The 15,822-nt window shown below is 40.0% G+C and overlaps 1 protein-coding gene across 1 annotated transcript in view; it reads right to left on the reverse strand.

The window, feature by feature from the left end:
• LOC109640994 (cadherin-12-like) overlaps positions 1–15,822 on the reverse strand; it is a 76,392-nt gene that overhangs the window by 47,775 nt on the left and 12,795 nt on the right. The window contains exon 2 of the mRNA XM_069511711.1: positions 2,354–2,986. Within this exon, the coding sequence (XP_069367812.1) occupies positions 2,354–2,650 (297 nt within the window). The 5' untranslated portion in view covers positions 2,651–2,986. The remainder of the gene's footprint in view (positions 1–2,353; positions 2,987–15,822) is intronic.

The following is a 15,822-nucleotide window of genomic DNA, read 5'->3' on the forward strand; positions in this document are numbered from 1 at the left end:
TTAGACCAGACAAGATAGAACTTTACTGATCCACACAGTAAAATTCACTTGTTACAGCAGCAGGCAGGTCAGAAAAGGTGTAGACAGGAGAATAAAGAAATATAAAAAGGACAATCTTCTATTCAACTTTTCCCATTGTGCTATCAGGGAGGTGTCTGATGAATTCATTCAGCAGCAGGACAATGAGCCCAAACACAAGACTAGATTAATGAAGAACGAGGAGTCCTGTATCAGAACCCTGATGTCATCATCATTGAGTCATTCTGGGATCACATGGAGGGACACATGGCATTGAAACTGAATTGACAGGACAACTATGAAAGGTTCTCCAAGATGCTCTGAACCAAGCCTCCTATCAAGTACTGTGAAACGTGTAGGTGCACAAAGAAGAACCTATGCTATTTTACAGACAAAGGCTGTTCACCACAAATATTAGATTGAGTTTTCCTGTTTCCCTGAGCTCTATTAGCTTATCCTGTGTTTCTTATCCTTCTGGTGTGGACACAGTTTGACACAACCTCAGGTTATTTCTTTCTCTGCCTCTTGCTCTTTCTTTACCTCTCTATCATACACACATGCACATGCTCTCTCTCTCTCTCTATCTCTCTCTCCCTCACTGTGTTTGCCAGCTGGAGGTTCCAGACTTCCTGCAGAGAAAAACCTGCTGCCACTCTACAGTGGAGAGCTGCTGGCAAGTCAGTCTGCCAGAGTGATCACATCCACAGCCACATCCTGAGCTTCGTCATGTGGAGTATGTGTGAGTCTCTCCCTGGTTAGATGGTTAGAAAATAAAGTGCTGAGAAAAACCCATAAAGGCAGAGATTGTTTTTACATCGCTGTAAAGCTATGTATCTACATTCCCAGGACAAATCTCAAGTTCCAAATATTTTTCTCAAAAATGTAAATTACTGCAAAAACACTGTTGAGACGTGGCATTTTAGATTCCTACTGTACAATAGATTTTTAAAAAGCAAGCTGTTCCTTCTTTAGCTCTTAAATCAACCTCACTTCTCACTTCGCGGCATTCATTTCACAAGATCTTAGAAACAATCCAGAAAGATTCTGCTCCACGTTTACATCAAGGTAACGACTCACCTGACCACACTTTTTCAATCAATTATCAAACTTTATTTGTAAAGCCCATATTCATTAATCGCAATTTGTCTCATAGGGCTTAACAAGGTGAGACATCCTCTGTCCTTGATCCTCGACAAGAGTCAGGGAAGAAAAGATATTAACAGGGGAAAAAAACGGAGAAACCTCAGAGAGAGTCACTTGTGAGGGATCTCTCTCCCAGGATGGACAGAATTGCAAAAGATGCCACGTGTAACTGAACGCATCAACAAAATAAAAGTATTTACAATGTTGATTAGAAGAAACAGTTTGTAACATAATGGAGAAGTGTGTCAATTTTTAAAGTATTCGTACATGAGAAAATGTCTGATAGGGATGAAGGGAGCAGCATGAATTAATGGTAAAATATGTGAGTAGGAATATTGAGTTCAGCTGCCAGCAATATCAGGAACAACCAACAGTATGCCTCTGATGGGAGTAGGTGCATTTGCTATTCATATAATGCAGGTGCTGCACAGGAACAAAGGTTTGAAACTAGCAAAGATACTTGGTTTGCACTTGGCATCACTTTGCTGTTATTGTAAAATAGGACCCGAAGTCGTACTCCTCTTTGCTGTTCCGTATAGAAGGTATGAATATGGAATGGAGGGCATTGCTATTCAGACTTTAAACAAAGAACCATCCTAACAGCAATATTGCAGGTTATTGTTAAATGAACAATACAAAAATACAGCATGTAGGTAGGAAGGAGGTCAGGATGACAAGCATCAGTGGTTCCATATTTGCAGAGTAATGGTGAGAGGATTCCGATCTAGATGACCACTCTGTGTGACTATGAATATGATTGGATGATAGCTATCTGGTAGTAACATATCAGGGAATGAGCCTGTGACTGTTCATTGATGGATGCAAATCAGCTAATGCAAGTACTCTACTGAATTAGCACTATATGCTACATTATAATAACACAAATAATACCCTTATTAAATTGTGGCATTTGCATATTTCAAAATTAAAACTAAATCTATTTTTAAAATGGTACACTAAAAATAAGTGACGCAATATGTTTATAAACTGGGGACTTTTATTTCTGGCATTATATGTTATCCTGACTTTTGTAATGGGTTCTTATTGCTGTAGTATAGAAAACATTGTACACAATGACCCATGCAAATTATATACACAATACAAACTTAAACATAAACTGGGTTAGTTTGTGGTGAATTGAATGTGGGATATAACATGCTTGGATATTGAATTTAATATTGAGGCTTCTTACCTTTCCAACATATTGCGGTTCAGATCCCATATACTCCTCCAGGACGAAGAACTGGTTCCACACCCATCCTCTTTTAATACGTTGGGCTCTTGACCTTCCATGTCTCCTATGCCTCGTCCTACCCTGTACTGATGTCACTTCACCAACAGACACCCTCATGGTTTTGGGTCCAGTTGCCCCCCTACCTGACATCATCGCACCCTTAGTTCTGCTCTGGAGCTGAGAACTTTGGGAGCTGTAGTCCAACAGGAAACAAGAGCCCACCAAAAACAGAGTGACATATTCCCTTGTGATCATCAGGGAGTGTTGATGTCAAAGAAAAAAAATATGCTACTGTAAACTTTAGAAATATGGCTTCTTCCAGGTTGGAAATGGACATGCATCCACAACTGGATCCAAATCCCTATATTCCAGTATGATCCAAGATGATAACAGGGAACAATGTTATTGTTGTGCCCTCTCTGCAATTTGCAAGTCACGAAAGAACATTATCGTGGGTGCAGGAGTCACCACTTTAGTTTGATGTCAGCTAGCAGTCCCTCAAAGAACTTGAGTAAAGCTGGCGGTTGTGTGCTGATATTTGAAGTCCTCTGTTCAACTTGTCTTTGTCATGTTAGTCGTCACATTCGGCACCTGCAAGAAGAAATGAAGATAATAAGCTCGAGTGTGAAAGTTTATTCTTGACCTTAAAAACAGTAAAGAAAAGAAAACAAAGAAGTCTTATCTTAAACATCTAGTTTGTTTGGTTGTCATACATATGACAAACTGACCAAAGTTTCATACCCTCTCACTTTCCCATTATGACAGTGGTATTCCTATGACAAATGTAATATTCCCTGTACAAGAAACATCAAGTTGACTTAATGAACTACAAACTGTCAATAGTATGAAGCTTTGCTGGCTCTGTTTAATATTTGGAGTACGGAGTGGCCAATAGTGGATTTATCAGTTGGTAAGTAATGTGGACATCCACATGATGTCCTTAGGGTTAATTATATATATATATATACCATGCATGAAAACCTGTAGTTATTACACACATTAATATATGCAAGACATCTGAGAGTCTCTGTCAGTTGCTGGAGCCATTGTCAACAACATATCAGGCCAAGGACCAAGGGAAGGATCTCAGATCAGATCAGAGGGCTCTAATTAGAAAAAGGCTTTAGTATGCAAGGTTGGCAGCCTTGCTTGATTAGACTGACAGCTGATGCATAGTACTTGCACGTGCAGAAGGGGCTGTTTGCTAATGCAGGGCAATGTTAGAAAGCCTCATTAGCCGTGTCATCTATAATGGGATAAGATTGCTGTGTTTTGCATTGCAATATACCAGAGTGTGGAACTCAACAGAAGAAATGGAGGACTGCAAGGCAGAGTGTTTTTCAACAAGTGCCCCATTTATAAACAGCAGTTGAGTCGCCAATGGTTATTGGGGTGTATGATGGGTGTAAGTGTATGACTGTCACACCACATGCCAAGCCTCACTAGAGTAACAGCCTGTGGTTGGGTTTAGGCAACTTAAGTGCTTTGGGTAAGATTAGGGAAAGACGGTGGTTTTGCTTGCATGTTTATATACATGAGGTGACTGTTTTTTTTCCCTGTATAAACCCAGAACTGGATCTTTTAATAATCTTAATCCAGTGTCGTGAAAGTCTAAACATAACCTCAAACAAGTTTAATAATTCTGTAGTCACGACAAGTGTACTACAAGTGCAAGATCCATTATTTTGCTGTTGCAGCTGAGTTTCATTTCATGAACCGCTAACCTTATGGTTTGTGGATGACTCCCTCTAACTCCTGAGCGGCAGCCACCCTGGAGCAGTATAAACAATGATATCTTTGCAAAGTGTCAGTCACACTCAAGTTACAGATATACAAAGTCTCAAAAGGTGTGTTCAACTGCACTGTTCCAAACTCTTTTAACATTGGTCTCTTTTCTCCAAGAACTACTCCTCTCAGTAGAGGCGCTTTGCATTCAGAATACATACTGTTGAGTGTTACAGGAGAGGCACATAGTGAAGATGCTGGCTACTAAAGACTAAGTAATTCCTCCATTCCAGTTCTTGCTTCAGTTTGTCTCGTAGCGGCTCCGGAACCCTCCTAGGAGCATGGACGACTGCCTCTGCCTCCTCTTTTAGCTGTATGTTGTAGGTGAAAGGTAAGACACCAAACCCTTTTGAATATGTCTGGGTACTGATCCACAATGGACTCTACACTGTTCTGAGGATTTGTGTTGATGCAGTAGACCCTCTCGACTAGGCCTAGTTTTTCATTTGCTTCATCACCTAGCAATGTATCATGTCTGTCTGAAACAACTACAAACATGAGCAGGGCTAATGCACTGTTATGGCATATCTACACAGCTCCAGTTAAGGTACTGTCTCACTTGAGATAAGATAAACTGTATTGATCCACACACCAGGGAAATTCAATTGTTACAGCAGCAGGGAAGTCAGAATGAGGTAGACAACAGAATAAAGAAATGTAAAAAAAAGTCAATAGATTAAAAAACAATTTATTAAATAAAAAAATGCTGAGTATGTACATTATATAAAATATTGTTAACAATCTCTATCTCACATTTTTGTCATTTATTAAAAACACAAGTTGATCACAGTGTGTTGGATGTTTTAATTTTAAGTTCAAAAAAAGCATCGGAGCTCTCACCAGGCTGCTGCATGCGTGAACAAAACACACACCTTTCATGCTCATCAAAGTTCTGTACAACTATGGGACATTAATATTTGCCAAGCCCAATAAACTATCTAAAGACATCTGTTATACTTATTTCAGATACAAGAGACATAGATCAGGCTAATGTTTTTACGCAATTTCTAAAGCGTTGGGAGTTGAACACTGGCCTGAATAATTGTGAAATGGAAGTAGTTTGGCTAAACTGGGGAGCTGGGCAGAAAGACTTGGTCAGGGAGGTGAGACTAAGAAACCAGCAATCACTCTTATCAGTTTCAGAAGTCCTCAGCAGAGATGAAAGAACTGGCCTTTTATAATGAATGTTTGGATGCTATTAAGATTATTAGATGGCTGGCAACTGGAAAACTCTTATAATTGATCCTGAAATGTTACCCAGCAGTATGCTGTTGACCTCCTCCTCACTCGTATGGCCAATCAGGCTCTTAGATCTTGTGAGCAAAAATTACTGGCTGTTCTCCGAACCCGCTATATAACCTAAGGCTACCATGTTTTTCAAGCTGTTGCACCTAATTTATCAGATGCTCTCCCCGTGCTGCCCAACACTGCTGTGATGACTTTATGAAGCAGTTGAAAATTCCAAAGGCTTATGGTTAGCTTCTCTGAAACGCTGCTTTTCTTTTTACTGGCTTTTCCTCGTCTGTTTTCAGGGCTTCCTTTTTTGTGGCTCTGTCCTCATTTATTTTTTTGTGATTTTAAACTCTGCATGTTTTAATAAAATATTTTAATACAAGTGTATTTTTATTGATGGATAGCACTTTGTGATTTATGTATCTGTGAAAAACAAACACACCTCATACTTTTAAAATGAATTATTACCTCCTTTTAAAAACTGACAATTGTAGGACAATTTAGCAAAACCCCATCTAACCTCCAATGCTAACATTAAGTGGACTGGCTTTATATAATATCTGCATGTGGCAACTCCAGGATGGTTGAGGTTAGCAAGAGAACATGAAGCTAATAACAACCTTCACATTAAGTAAAGGTCTGTGACAGGAGGTGAATGCTGCCTTCCTGAATGAATGTCTGACAGTCATTCTACATCCCAACCCTCTTTTTCTGTCTCTCTGCATGAAGGACAAATGAGTTTCTGCAGACAAAGGATTATACAGATGATTTTAAAAGACATAAATATTGACTGGATTGAGATGTAGCGCAAACATATCTACAACAAACTGTGATGACTTGTACGGAGGGATTTTTTCCCTTATATACACTTGGATCCCTCTGACTATTAAACATGTATTCAAGTTAGTTAAAGCATCTAATTAATCTCTAAATAAAAGACATATTGTGGCTAGTTGCTGTCACATTGTCAGACATCACAACAGGGCCGGGTCTAGACAGGCATGTATGAGGGGGCAGCCACAAATCTTGAGGGGGCATTGTGCGAAACATGACATGAGAAACAACTTGATATATTTTATATTTGAGGGGGCAAGCAAGACATTAAGACATTAAGAAGTGGAGCGGAGGAGAGAAGCATGAGATAATAAAAAATATATGAAATTTAATATATTTTGGGGGATTTAGTTTTAAGGGGGCACAACATTTATTTGAGGGGGCCAGGCCCCCTCTTGCCCCTGCCTAGACCCGGCCCTGCATCACAAGATAATTTGGGGGAAATTACACTGATTAGTTTTAACATTGATGTGTATTATAAATCTGTTATGTAGAGTGTATTTATGGAAAACTGCCCTCTTCACTCCAGGATCTCTCCTGGACACAGATTAGTACAGTTGTCTGTAAGTTATGGAAAACATGAGGTGCTGCAACCAATCACCATCCCCAGTGACTTGGTCTACAGAAAATAACTGAACTGAAAAAACAAAGATCATTTGATATAAAAAAAAAGACTCTCAAGCCCTAGCATTTTATAAATTGGAATAAATTGGAAAATTTAACCAAATGTATATTTTGTCTTTCACTTGAGGACATCATGAGGAGATTCTAGTTTTCATTGTAAAAGTTTACAGGCCAAAAACATTAATGCCAGCTTTGTCCCTGTTAACCGTAGACTAACTGCTGCAGGGCGTAGATCTATCAGACTCAAGCTCTGCCACAGAAATTCATTTGTTTCCAGTGCAGTGGCTGTGTACAGCACGGCTTTTCTGTTACAGCTGAGAGGAGGTGGGAGCTATGAGGCTTTCTATTCATTCCATTCTATTCTCCTAATGCACAATCAGTGTTGAAGCTGCACTGCAGACTTAAATTGAACTGACAAAGTAAAATCAAAGATAAGTACAGAATATTGTCATGCAGAACAATATTGTTACCCCAAAAAAAAAAAAATCTCTATTCATCTTTAGGTCATGAGAGGCGTTTCTGTGCTCCAATGCCTTTTTGATCATCACACGACCAGGCTGTCATGGATCAGTGCTCCCTGAAACAGGAGATGGTAAAAATGCCTCTTAGGGGAGGCTTTGTGTGTGTGTGTGTGTGTGTGTGTGTGTGTGTGTGTGTGTGTGTGTGTGTGTGTGTGTGTGTGTGTGTGTGTGTGTTTGTGCGCGCTCCAGAGAGCCTTTAGCCCAGTCAGGCACATAACCTCAAACAGTATTAGAATAATTTTTTATAGTAAAATGAAAGTGGAGTGCTACTTCAGAGCAGATAACCTAGTTGCAGCTCTCAGTGACCTGGAACTTTCAAGCGTGTTACACAATTGGCTTCCACTACGGTCACTGAAAATATTTTTCACTTGGTCAAAACCCGAACTTTTCTTGTGTGTTTTCACAGAAGGTCCTTGAAGCCTAATGAATAGCAATCTGCTGCATCAAGACACAAATGTGTTGATCATTTCCAACCTGCCATGTTTCGCCTGTTGTCTGATGCCTCTGTGCCACTGACTGCCACCGTCAGTCCCACTCTCTCTGAAAGTAAGTGCTGACCCACCCCTATACTGTTTGCTGCTTATAGGCTGATGATGATGTTCACCACTGAGGACTGATGAATCCACACCTGTGTTGCCATGTGCCAAAAACTCAAATACATAAAAAGAGTCCCGGATTATTGAATCTGTAGTTTTTGAGGGAACTTTTTGACACATTCAGATCCAGACTGTGGTGCAGCCAGAGCTGTAATTAAAAATGCGTGAATGATTTCAGACGACAGTTTATATTATATATTCAAGCTTGTGTGCAACACTGAACAAAAGATGTAAAACAGAGGCTGTGAGTGCAGACAGTGGCTGTCTCACAAGATCTTAATGAGGTTGTCTTCACGAGGCATAATCAACAAGGCTGATTTCCCTCTCATGAAATACAACTTGTGTTTAATCAGTTTTTGGATTATTAAACATACATTCGACACAGAGCAATATGTATAGTCCATGTGACAGCACATCTGATCTGCAGCTATGTTTATTAAATCATAAACCTTCTAATATCATTCATTTTTGCAGATCATTTGTGGTTTTGCATTCAATGTAGGATTGGAAGTGCAGTGGGGAAGTAAACCCCACTGATTGCCACCTGAGTCATGGAAAACTCCCAGTTTTGAATACATTAAATTTTATATTCATTTGTTACAACAGAAATACCCTAAGGCTACGAGTGCTGGAGCTCCTAACTGGACAATTTAAGAGAAACTCATGAACAACTAAGGGCCTGTCGGTTCACCAACAGAAACAAACTCTGGAGACAGTTTACACAGCTGGAGCTCTCTAATTCTACTTAGTCATCACACCACGTGAGAAATATTTAGTTTCACAATCTCTGACTCCTCGTCTGTCAAACAGTAATCATTGTGGACACAGTGAGGAACTCAGCCCTTCAGCAGCTTTGTGAAAAGACTTTAAGAGCCAACTCTCAGGCTACGTCCACACTCATGTCTTTGTGTTTTAGTCTAGACTGACAGAAACTGAGACTGTTAAATAATAATTTAGATGCCAGCTTCCTGATCGCCTCTTATCAACTACGAGTGCTGCTAACACTTTGCAGTGTCTCTGCCCTTTCTTCCCACTTTGTAGAATTGTTTTGGCCCCAATTTGGCCTACACTGTCACACTGTCATGTGGCCCACATACAGCATGGAATGATGGTACCTGTTTGCCAGATCTGGGCAACAAGTAAGCCATAGCAATACTGCATGTCAACGAAATGTGCCAAAGGTGACCCAAATGAGTTTTGTTCTATTTGGACCATATTCATCATTTACCACGTGGGACACATTAGGCACACATCCAATTTGTGTTCAAAAGTGTTCTCACTGTAGAACTTTCTTCAGCTCATGTGCTCTGCATGTGCATGACCAGTGCACACGAATGGTCAATGGATATGAGTTTCCAGGTGTGTTAATTTGGATGAAGATTATTTCTGGATAGGAATGATTGTTGTTCAAGATTCAAGGGTTTATTGTCATATGCAATAACAATTACATTTAGCAGCTGCTGGCAATTCAATGCTTTAGTTCCAGGGTCCCCTTTAGCCATGCTCAGAAATTACACAAGAAATAAAATAGAAATAAAATATAAAATATAAAAAATGAAATAGAATATATAAAATATTTTTTTTTATCAGGTGCAGAGGGACAAATTATGGCAAATCTTATGGCCTGGGGGATGAAACTGTCTCTGAGCCTGGTGGTGCGGGCCTGGATGCTGTGGTGGTACCATCGTTTTAAAACTACAAAGTATTAATGTTGTTTTACGAATGTTTAAAAGGCAAATATCCTTATTTCATGAACCCAATGATCACCTGTTAAGTTGCCATAAAATCCAACCACGAAAGTCTAGAAAACCAATAGAAATGGTCTGTATTTATATAGCGCTTTTCTAGTCTTATATTAGAAGAGGACCGCTCTACCCCCTCGATGTAAAACAAATATTCACAAAAAAACTGAGGTGCATCTCGTTCAACAAGTTTCACCTTTTAAAGTGGTTTAGTTGTTTTAGTAAAGTACACATTTGACATAAAATCATCGAAACTGTGCTACATACAAAGATGTGAATGGTTCCGATCAGAGGTGGGGCATCAGGAGCAGAGGCAAATACTGATCCTGTGCTTGTTGAAAAGGATTTATGGTAAAGGGAATTATTCACACTCCTGCAGAGAAAAAAACGAAAACAAGACAAGAGATTGAAACAAAACACAGAAAGTTTGTGGAGAGAAACCCCCTTCTACAGTCCAAAGAACTGAGCAGTTTTCCAGAGAATTCCCAGTGGCTTTGAGTCTTCTTGTTGTGGGGCAATTGTACTCTGTTGAACCTCTGAGCCGCCCCAATGGATTCAGCTATTCTTGGATGCTATTGATTTCTTTGGCCTGTTGTCTGACTGCTGAAATACTCTGCTTACACTTGATTGTTTCATCTCCTCCATAGGTGAAAATTCACACAGCGGGAATGAAAGGCTCCAAACATTTCAAAAACATGTTTCAATCTTATTGTAATAGGAAATCCTAGAACCTTGAAACCTTTTAAATACATTTGTATTTGTTCCACCTCGTCCATGACTAAACCTACAATAGAACTCAAGCCTGACATGTGTTATGGCTCTGAGACATATTGCGTGTGTCTGTGTTTAAGTGTTGTGTTGTTCTCCCTCCCTGCATGGGGGTGGTGTTGTTTCTTCTGTCTGTGTTTCAGGTCCGGCAGGGGATTGGAGGATGGCCTGATGGAGCCCATTTTAAAAAGGCTCACCTGACGTTGCCGGTGGCCTCTGTTCTTTTTTCCGGCTCCCGAGGCGACGGTGCCGTTGCTTTACATCAGACTGATTGTTGAAGTGTTGTTGATTGCTGTTCTGATTAATGTCTGAAGCAGTCCTGAGTAGTGGTAGGGAAGAGAAGCCTTTTTGTTTTTTGCATCCTTTTCTCCTGTTTTGGTTAGGTAAGCAGGTAAGAACCCTGTATTTCCTTTTCGTCTTTTCTTTTAAAGTAGGGAAGTTAGTTTGCTGTTATAGATTGTTTTGTTTGTTATTTTGGCTGTGCTCTTCCTGACGTTTAAAAAAAATATGTAATAATATAATATATATATATATATATATATATATATATATATATATATAATAATTTGTAAAAATAAATCATTTGTTTGGACTGCAAAACAATCTGCGTGGCACTGGTTATGCTTGGGAGTGGGGGCAAAGGGAAGCTGTTTATGTTATGCTCCGGTAGCTCCTAGACCGGGCTTAACAACATGTCATACAGAACAAACCTTTAAGACTTAACATGTTACTAGTGGGTCCAATTTTTGTTACAGTGCTGTTACGTAATTCCTTGGCCATAGTGAAACATAAAAGTATGTCCCTTCATTTTCTTTGCATAACTACAGTGATTGTGTCTTGGGCTCTGGGTGCTGACAAGATGCAGGTCACTGTGCCTGAATGAGTGTTATTTGTGCATCAGCTGGAGGCAGCTACAAGTCTAATTCTTTTTGCACTTGACAAACAATTTGGAGAAGACGTTCCAATGAGAGATTTGCACTTCAGAAACACTATGTTTTGGTTTTACAAGGAGTTGCCAAAGGGGCCTCTTTTTAAAATAGGTAGTGTGCTAAATGTACAGTATATCACCAAAACAGACCAGCACACAGCTGCTTCCTATACAATGATTGAACTGCAGGACATTATTTAGGGAAGACCCAGTCCAACCAGTTTCCATCTGTCCTGCAGACATGTCACTTACCAATCACAATCGTCTGTCTAAGAGGAGATGGGTTAGATTTGATTACTGACAGAGGAGCATCACTGAAGCAGACCCTGGCTGCTGTGGAGGTCTGCTCAATCGAATATTAAGACAGTTTAAAACTAACTGGGTGTTTAATAGAAGAACTGCACTAATCGTGTTTGTTGCTACACTAAGTCACTAAGTCATATTTGACTTTACTCTGATTGGTTCTAGGTCTATACAGGAATTTTGGTCTGAGACTTTTAATAACACCTCTTTTGTAATTTGAGGTGGGCAGCTCTAGAACCGTTCAGAAATGTGAATTGGGCTGGCAATGTGACACTTACATAGCTGATAACATTAACTAAGCTACCCCACTTAAATGCTACATGCATGTTAATGAATACAGTATACCAAATAATTGTATATTTTGCTGCAGATGAGGGTACTTCTACTTTTCAAGTATTTGAAGCTAATAGTACTTTTGAAAGTTTCATACAACACACTGCCTCACTCATTGTCTATCCTGATGGGGTCTAAGCACCAAATTATCAAATGAAGCATTGAGTTCATGCAAGACACGGAGTCATGTGCTCAGCTGTCATAAGCCGTCAACTACTGATAGGTTTACGGGTGCTCGTCAGTTACTAACCAATCACAGCCCATTCTCTCAACAAAGTGATCCCTTAAATATGACCTCCTCCTCACCGATCCCTGCTCAGCAACACTGCCACCCACGCCCTGCTGCCGGCAACTTGCCTCCACCTTTTAGCACCTTTAGTCCAAACATGGTCGTGGTAAACGATATTCATATTAAACAAATGTACCTTGCCTGCTAGCCCACCGGGGGGTTCGCACATGTTCCCTATTTTATCTTAGCAAGCTGCTCGGCTAATCCAGGGAACATCCAAAGAAATGGAGCCTTCAGCGCCAATCATAACTGTATTCCCACTGTGCAATAAATGGATAAATCATGACAAAGTGTTCCTGCCTGAATTGAAGTCTTTGCTTATTTAAATGCTATGTATGAGGCGAAAGTTTAAATGGAATCAAGTGTTTCAAAGTACCACCCAGGATGGTTAGGCTGTTTATACACAAAATATATCTAAACAGATCAAATAAATAGAAGTCAACCACGTAAATGTTCTAGAGAGGTTGGGGAAGACACTGAAGAGTGGCCTGAATGCAATAATTCATTTACTGACATGCGCTGACAGAGTGTGAACGTACATGAGAAATGCCACTGCAGCACAGGCCGCTTGGGCTTTTTGGTGAAAACTTTTCCGCCAAATGGACAGGTGTCTCCTGTAATATTCCATGCAGCACTGAACACTAACTGGCTAATTAATGACCCTGTCAATCACACATCAGAGACGACACCCAGGGAGGAGCAGTGCAGTGTACCATGTCTGCAAACTTCCCCCATCTTCTCAGCGTTTCAACCAGGAAATAGTGAGGAAAATATAAGAGGAAACAGCAGGAAGGTCAGAATCAGCTGCTGTTGACATTTAGTTGGAGTTGGAGGAATTTCCAAAGTCACCTATCAATTTTTTTGTGCATATTATAATAAGTTTATTAAAATAAAAACAGAAGCTGTGCTGACCAGGACATATAAGAAAATCACCAAGGTTTATTACATGATAATGATAATCAATATATTTTTATGCAGTGCCGGTTCTAAACCTGCCTGTTTATATATATATATATATGTGTGTGTGTGTGTGTTTGAATGATTTACTATACTGGTTTTTCATTCATTGCATGAGATTTCATTGCAGGGATGTTTTAAGCAAGCTTTAGAACCAGGTTCAACACTGTTCTCAAACTCTGCAGCTATATTTAAAGCATGGCCACAAACAAAACAAACACTCTGCTTTTTTTGTTGTTGCTATTGAACATATCATGTCTCCACATCGCACCAAACTCGACACTGCACGACCCTTGGCCTTTAACAATACATATACCAGGTGTGGCACCGATAAGTTTAACAGTTCTCACATACAGTTGGAAAGACAGAGAGACCTTTGTGGGTTCCTACTGATGACACAAAGATTTAAAAACATCTCACAAATATACTGGTTCATATATCAGTGTTAGTATGAGTGTTGCCGCATTGTAATCACATGACTCAGCAGAGTGCTTTCAATTGGAAACAACATATACAAGGAGCGGACAAGCAGTGGCTGCATCTCTTTAACATGAATATATTTTTTAAAACAATGTATATAACCCTGAACTTGATCACTGTAGTTTACATATAAGTAATGAATAAATGGATATTGTTGGGGAGGTGTGTGTGTGTGTGTGTGTGTGTGTGTGTGTGTGTGTGTGTGTGTGTGTGTGTGTGTGCGAGCGCATGTAAGTGCATGTCACCAACTGCAATAGTTTCTCAGTGATGTGCTTTTCGTTTTTCAAGTATATTTTGTAAACTTTTATCTTCACTAGATACTGATAGTGAAGGACTTGCAGTTAAACCAGAGACCTGCTGCTTTAGGGCATGTACAGTATATGCTCATGTGGTACATGGCATGGCCATTCCCTGATCTGTGCCCTGCACTATTTGTGCTTATCTTTCCCTTTAAGTAGGTATATCCTCTGAAATTAAATATGTATTAGGAATGGGGGATTGATAGTTAACACATTTACCTTGACCGTGACACCTCTCATCCCTCCCCTCTCTCTCTCTCTGAGACTCAAACAGCCAGCCCTCACCAAAATGACACTACATGCGGTTCACACTCTCTTTATAGGGAAGGATATGGGAAGTGTAAAACAATGTCTGGTTGGTTAAGTTGATCTCTGTTGCTATTACACCCAATACATCTCAATCTCTCCCTGTTTCAAGATGTGCTGGGTGCATCCCATAATACAAAAAGTGCACAGTCATGTTCCGGGCTGTTCTTCCTGCATTTAGCAGCTGTAACTGCTTCTTTTAGTCTGGATAATGAGTTGGTTCTCCTTGAATTTTTTCGAATATAACAGTTTGTTGTCATTGTGAAATATGCGGCTCTGCTGTCAGTTCACTTGTCCAGGTCTGTGATTGGTCATACGCAGCAAACAGCGCCCTGTTTATGTGCACACGCTCAGATCTTGATGAGGCAAACCTGGGTTGACTTAACGATAACCAGCTTCGTGTGACCACTTAACCTGATTGTTAGGTGAAGTTCACCCAGATACCGGAGAGATAGCCTGGGTATGTGGAACTCCCTTCGTGGTACAGACCCAGATCCAGAGCAATGTGTTTTTAGACACCAGTGGAAGTCTATGGCCCAAATGAAGGGGAATCAGACATTTACTGTGTATAACAAGTATTGTGAGTGTGTTTAGCAGGCTTTTATTTGGGGGCATGATCACACTTATCCCTCAAGACCACTTTCTTAAATAGAAATTTTTGTGATCGATGTTTTGGAGAGAACGGAAAATGAGTCTCAAGTGTTTCTTCCATTTTTCTGAGTAACATACAGCAGCTCTTTATCATGACTGACTCACTGTAGACTGCTGCAATAAGCCACCCACTGGCCAGCTGCTGCGTTTCATTTCAGTCCACTCTCATTCCGGTCATTTTCCTCATCTTGCGACAATTTCCACGGGTGCTCAAGCCAGTGATGAAAATGATGATTTAATTGCGCATTAAAACATAATTCACCCAGAACATTCGACATTCTTACGAGACAATCAAGCAGCTATTGTGTGAGCCACATGCAAAGCAGTCCATAATAACATACCTACTCACACAGTCATTAGCCCCACACACATCTGCACAAACAATGTAGGAAAAGCTAAAAGGGTGTGAGTTCTTTGAGTGTTAAGTGGGATCATTATTTGGTTGTGTGAAAGTGATCTCAATATAATGTGAGTGAGTGTTCACACTTGTTAACACTAAGAAGAGCTGACTGGAAGGATTAACATATTGAAAACCGTGTTGTTGCAGCCACATTACCAGTAGAAATACAAACAGGCTTTAAGTGGGGTTTGTCCTGAGGGTGGTGTTCAAAGAAAAGCTATTACATCATTAAAATGAGAGTGTATTTGAATTTCATTCCACAGTCAAGTACAGTACTTCAAACAGGTTTTTGATGGACGCAAATGTAGGACAGACTTGTAATTTTATGGCCTGTATTGAATTTCTGCATAGGATCAGGTCCAGATTAGGATTTCTATC

The sequence above is a fragment of the Paralichthys olivaceus genome, chromosome 16, assembly GCF_024713975.1.
Source record: "Paralichthys olivaceus isolate ysfri-2021 chromosome 16, ASM2471397v2, whole genome shotgun sequence".
NCBI lineage: Eukaryota > Metazoa > Chordata > Actinopteri > Pleuronectiformes > Paralichthyidae > Paralichthys > Paralichthys olivaceus.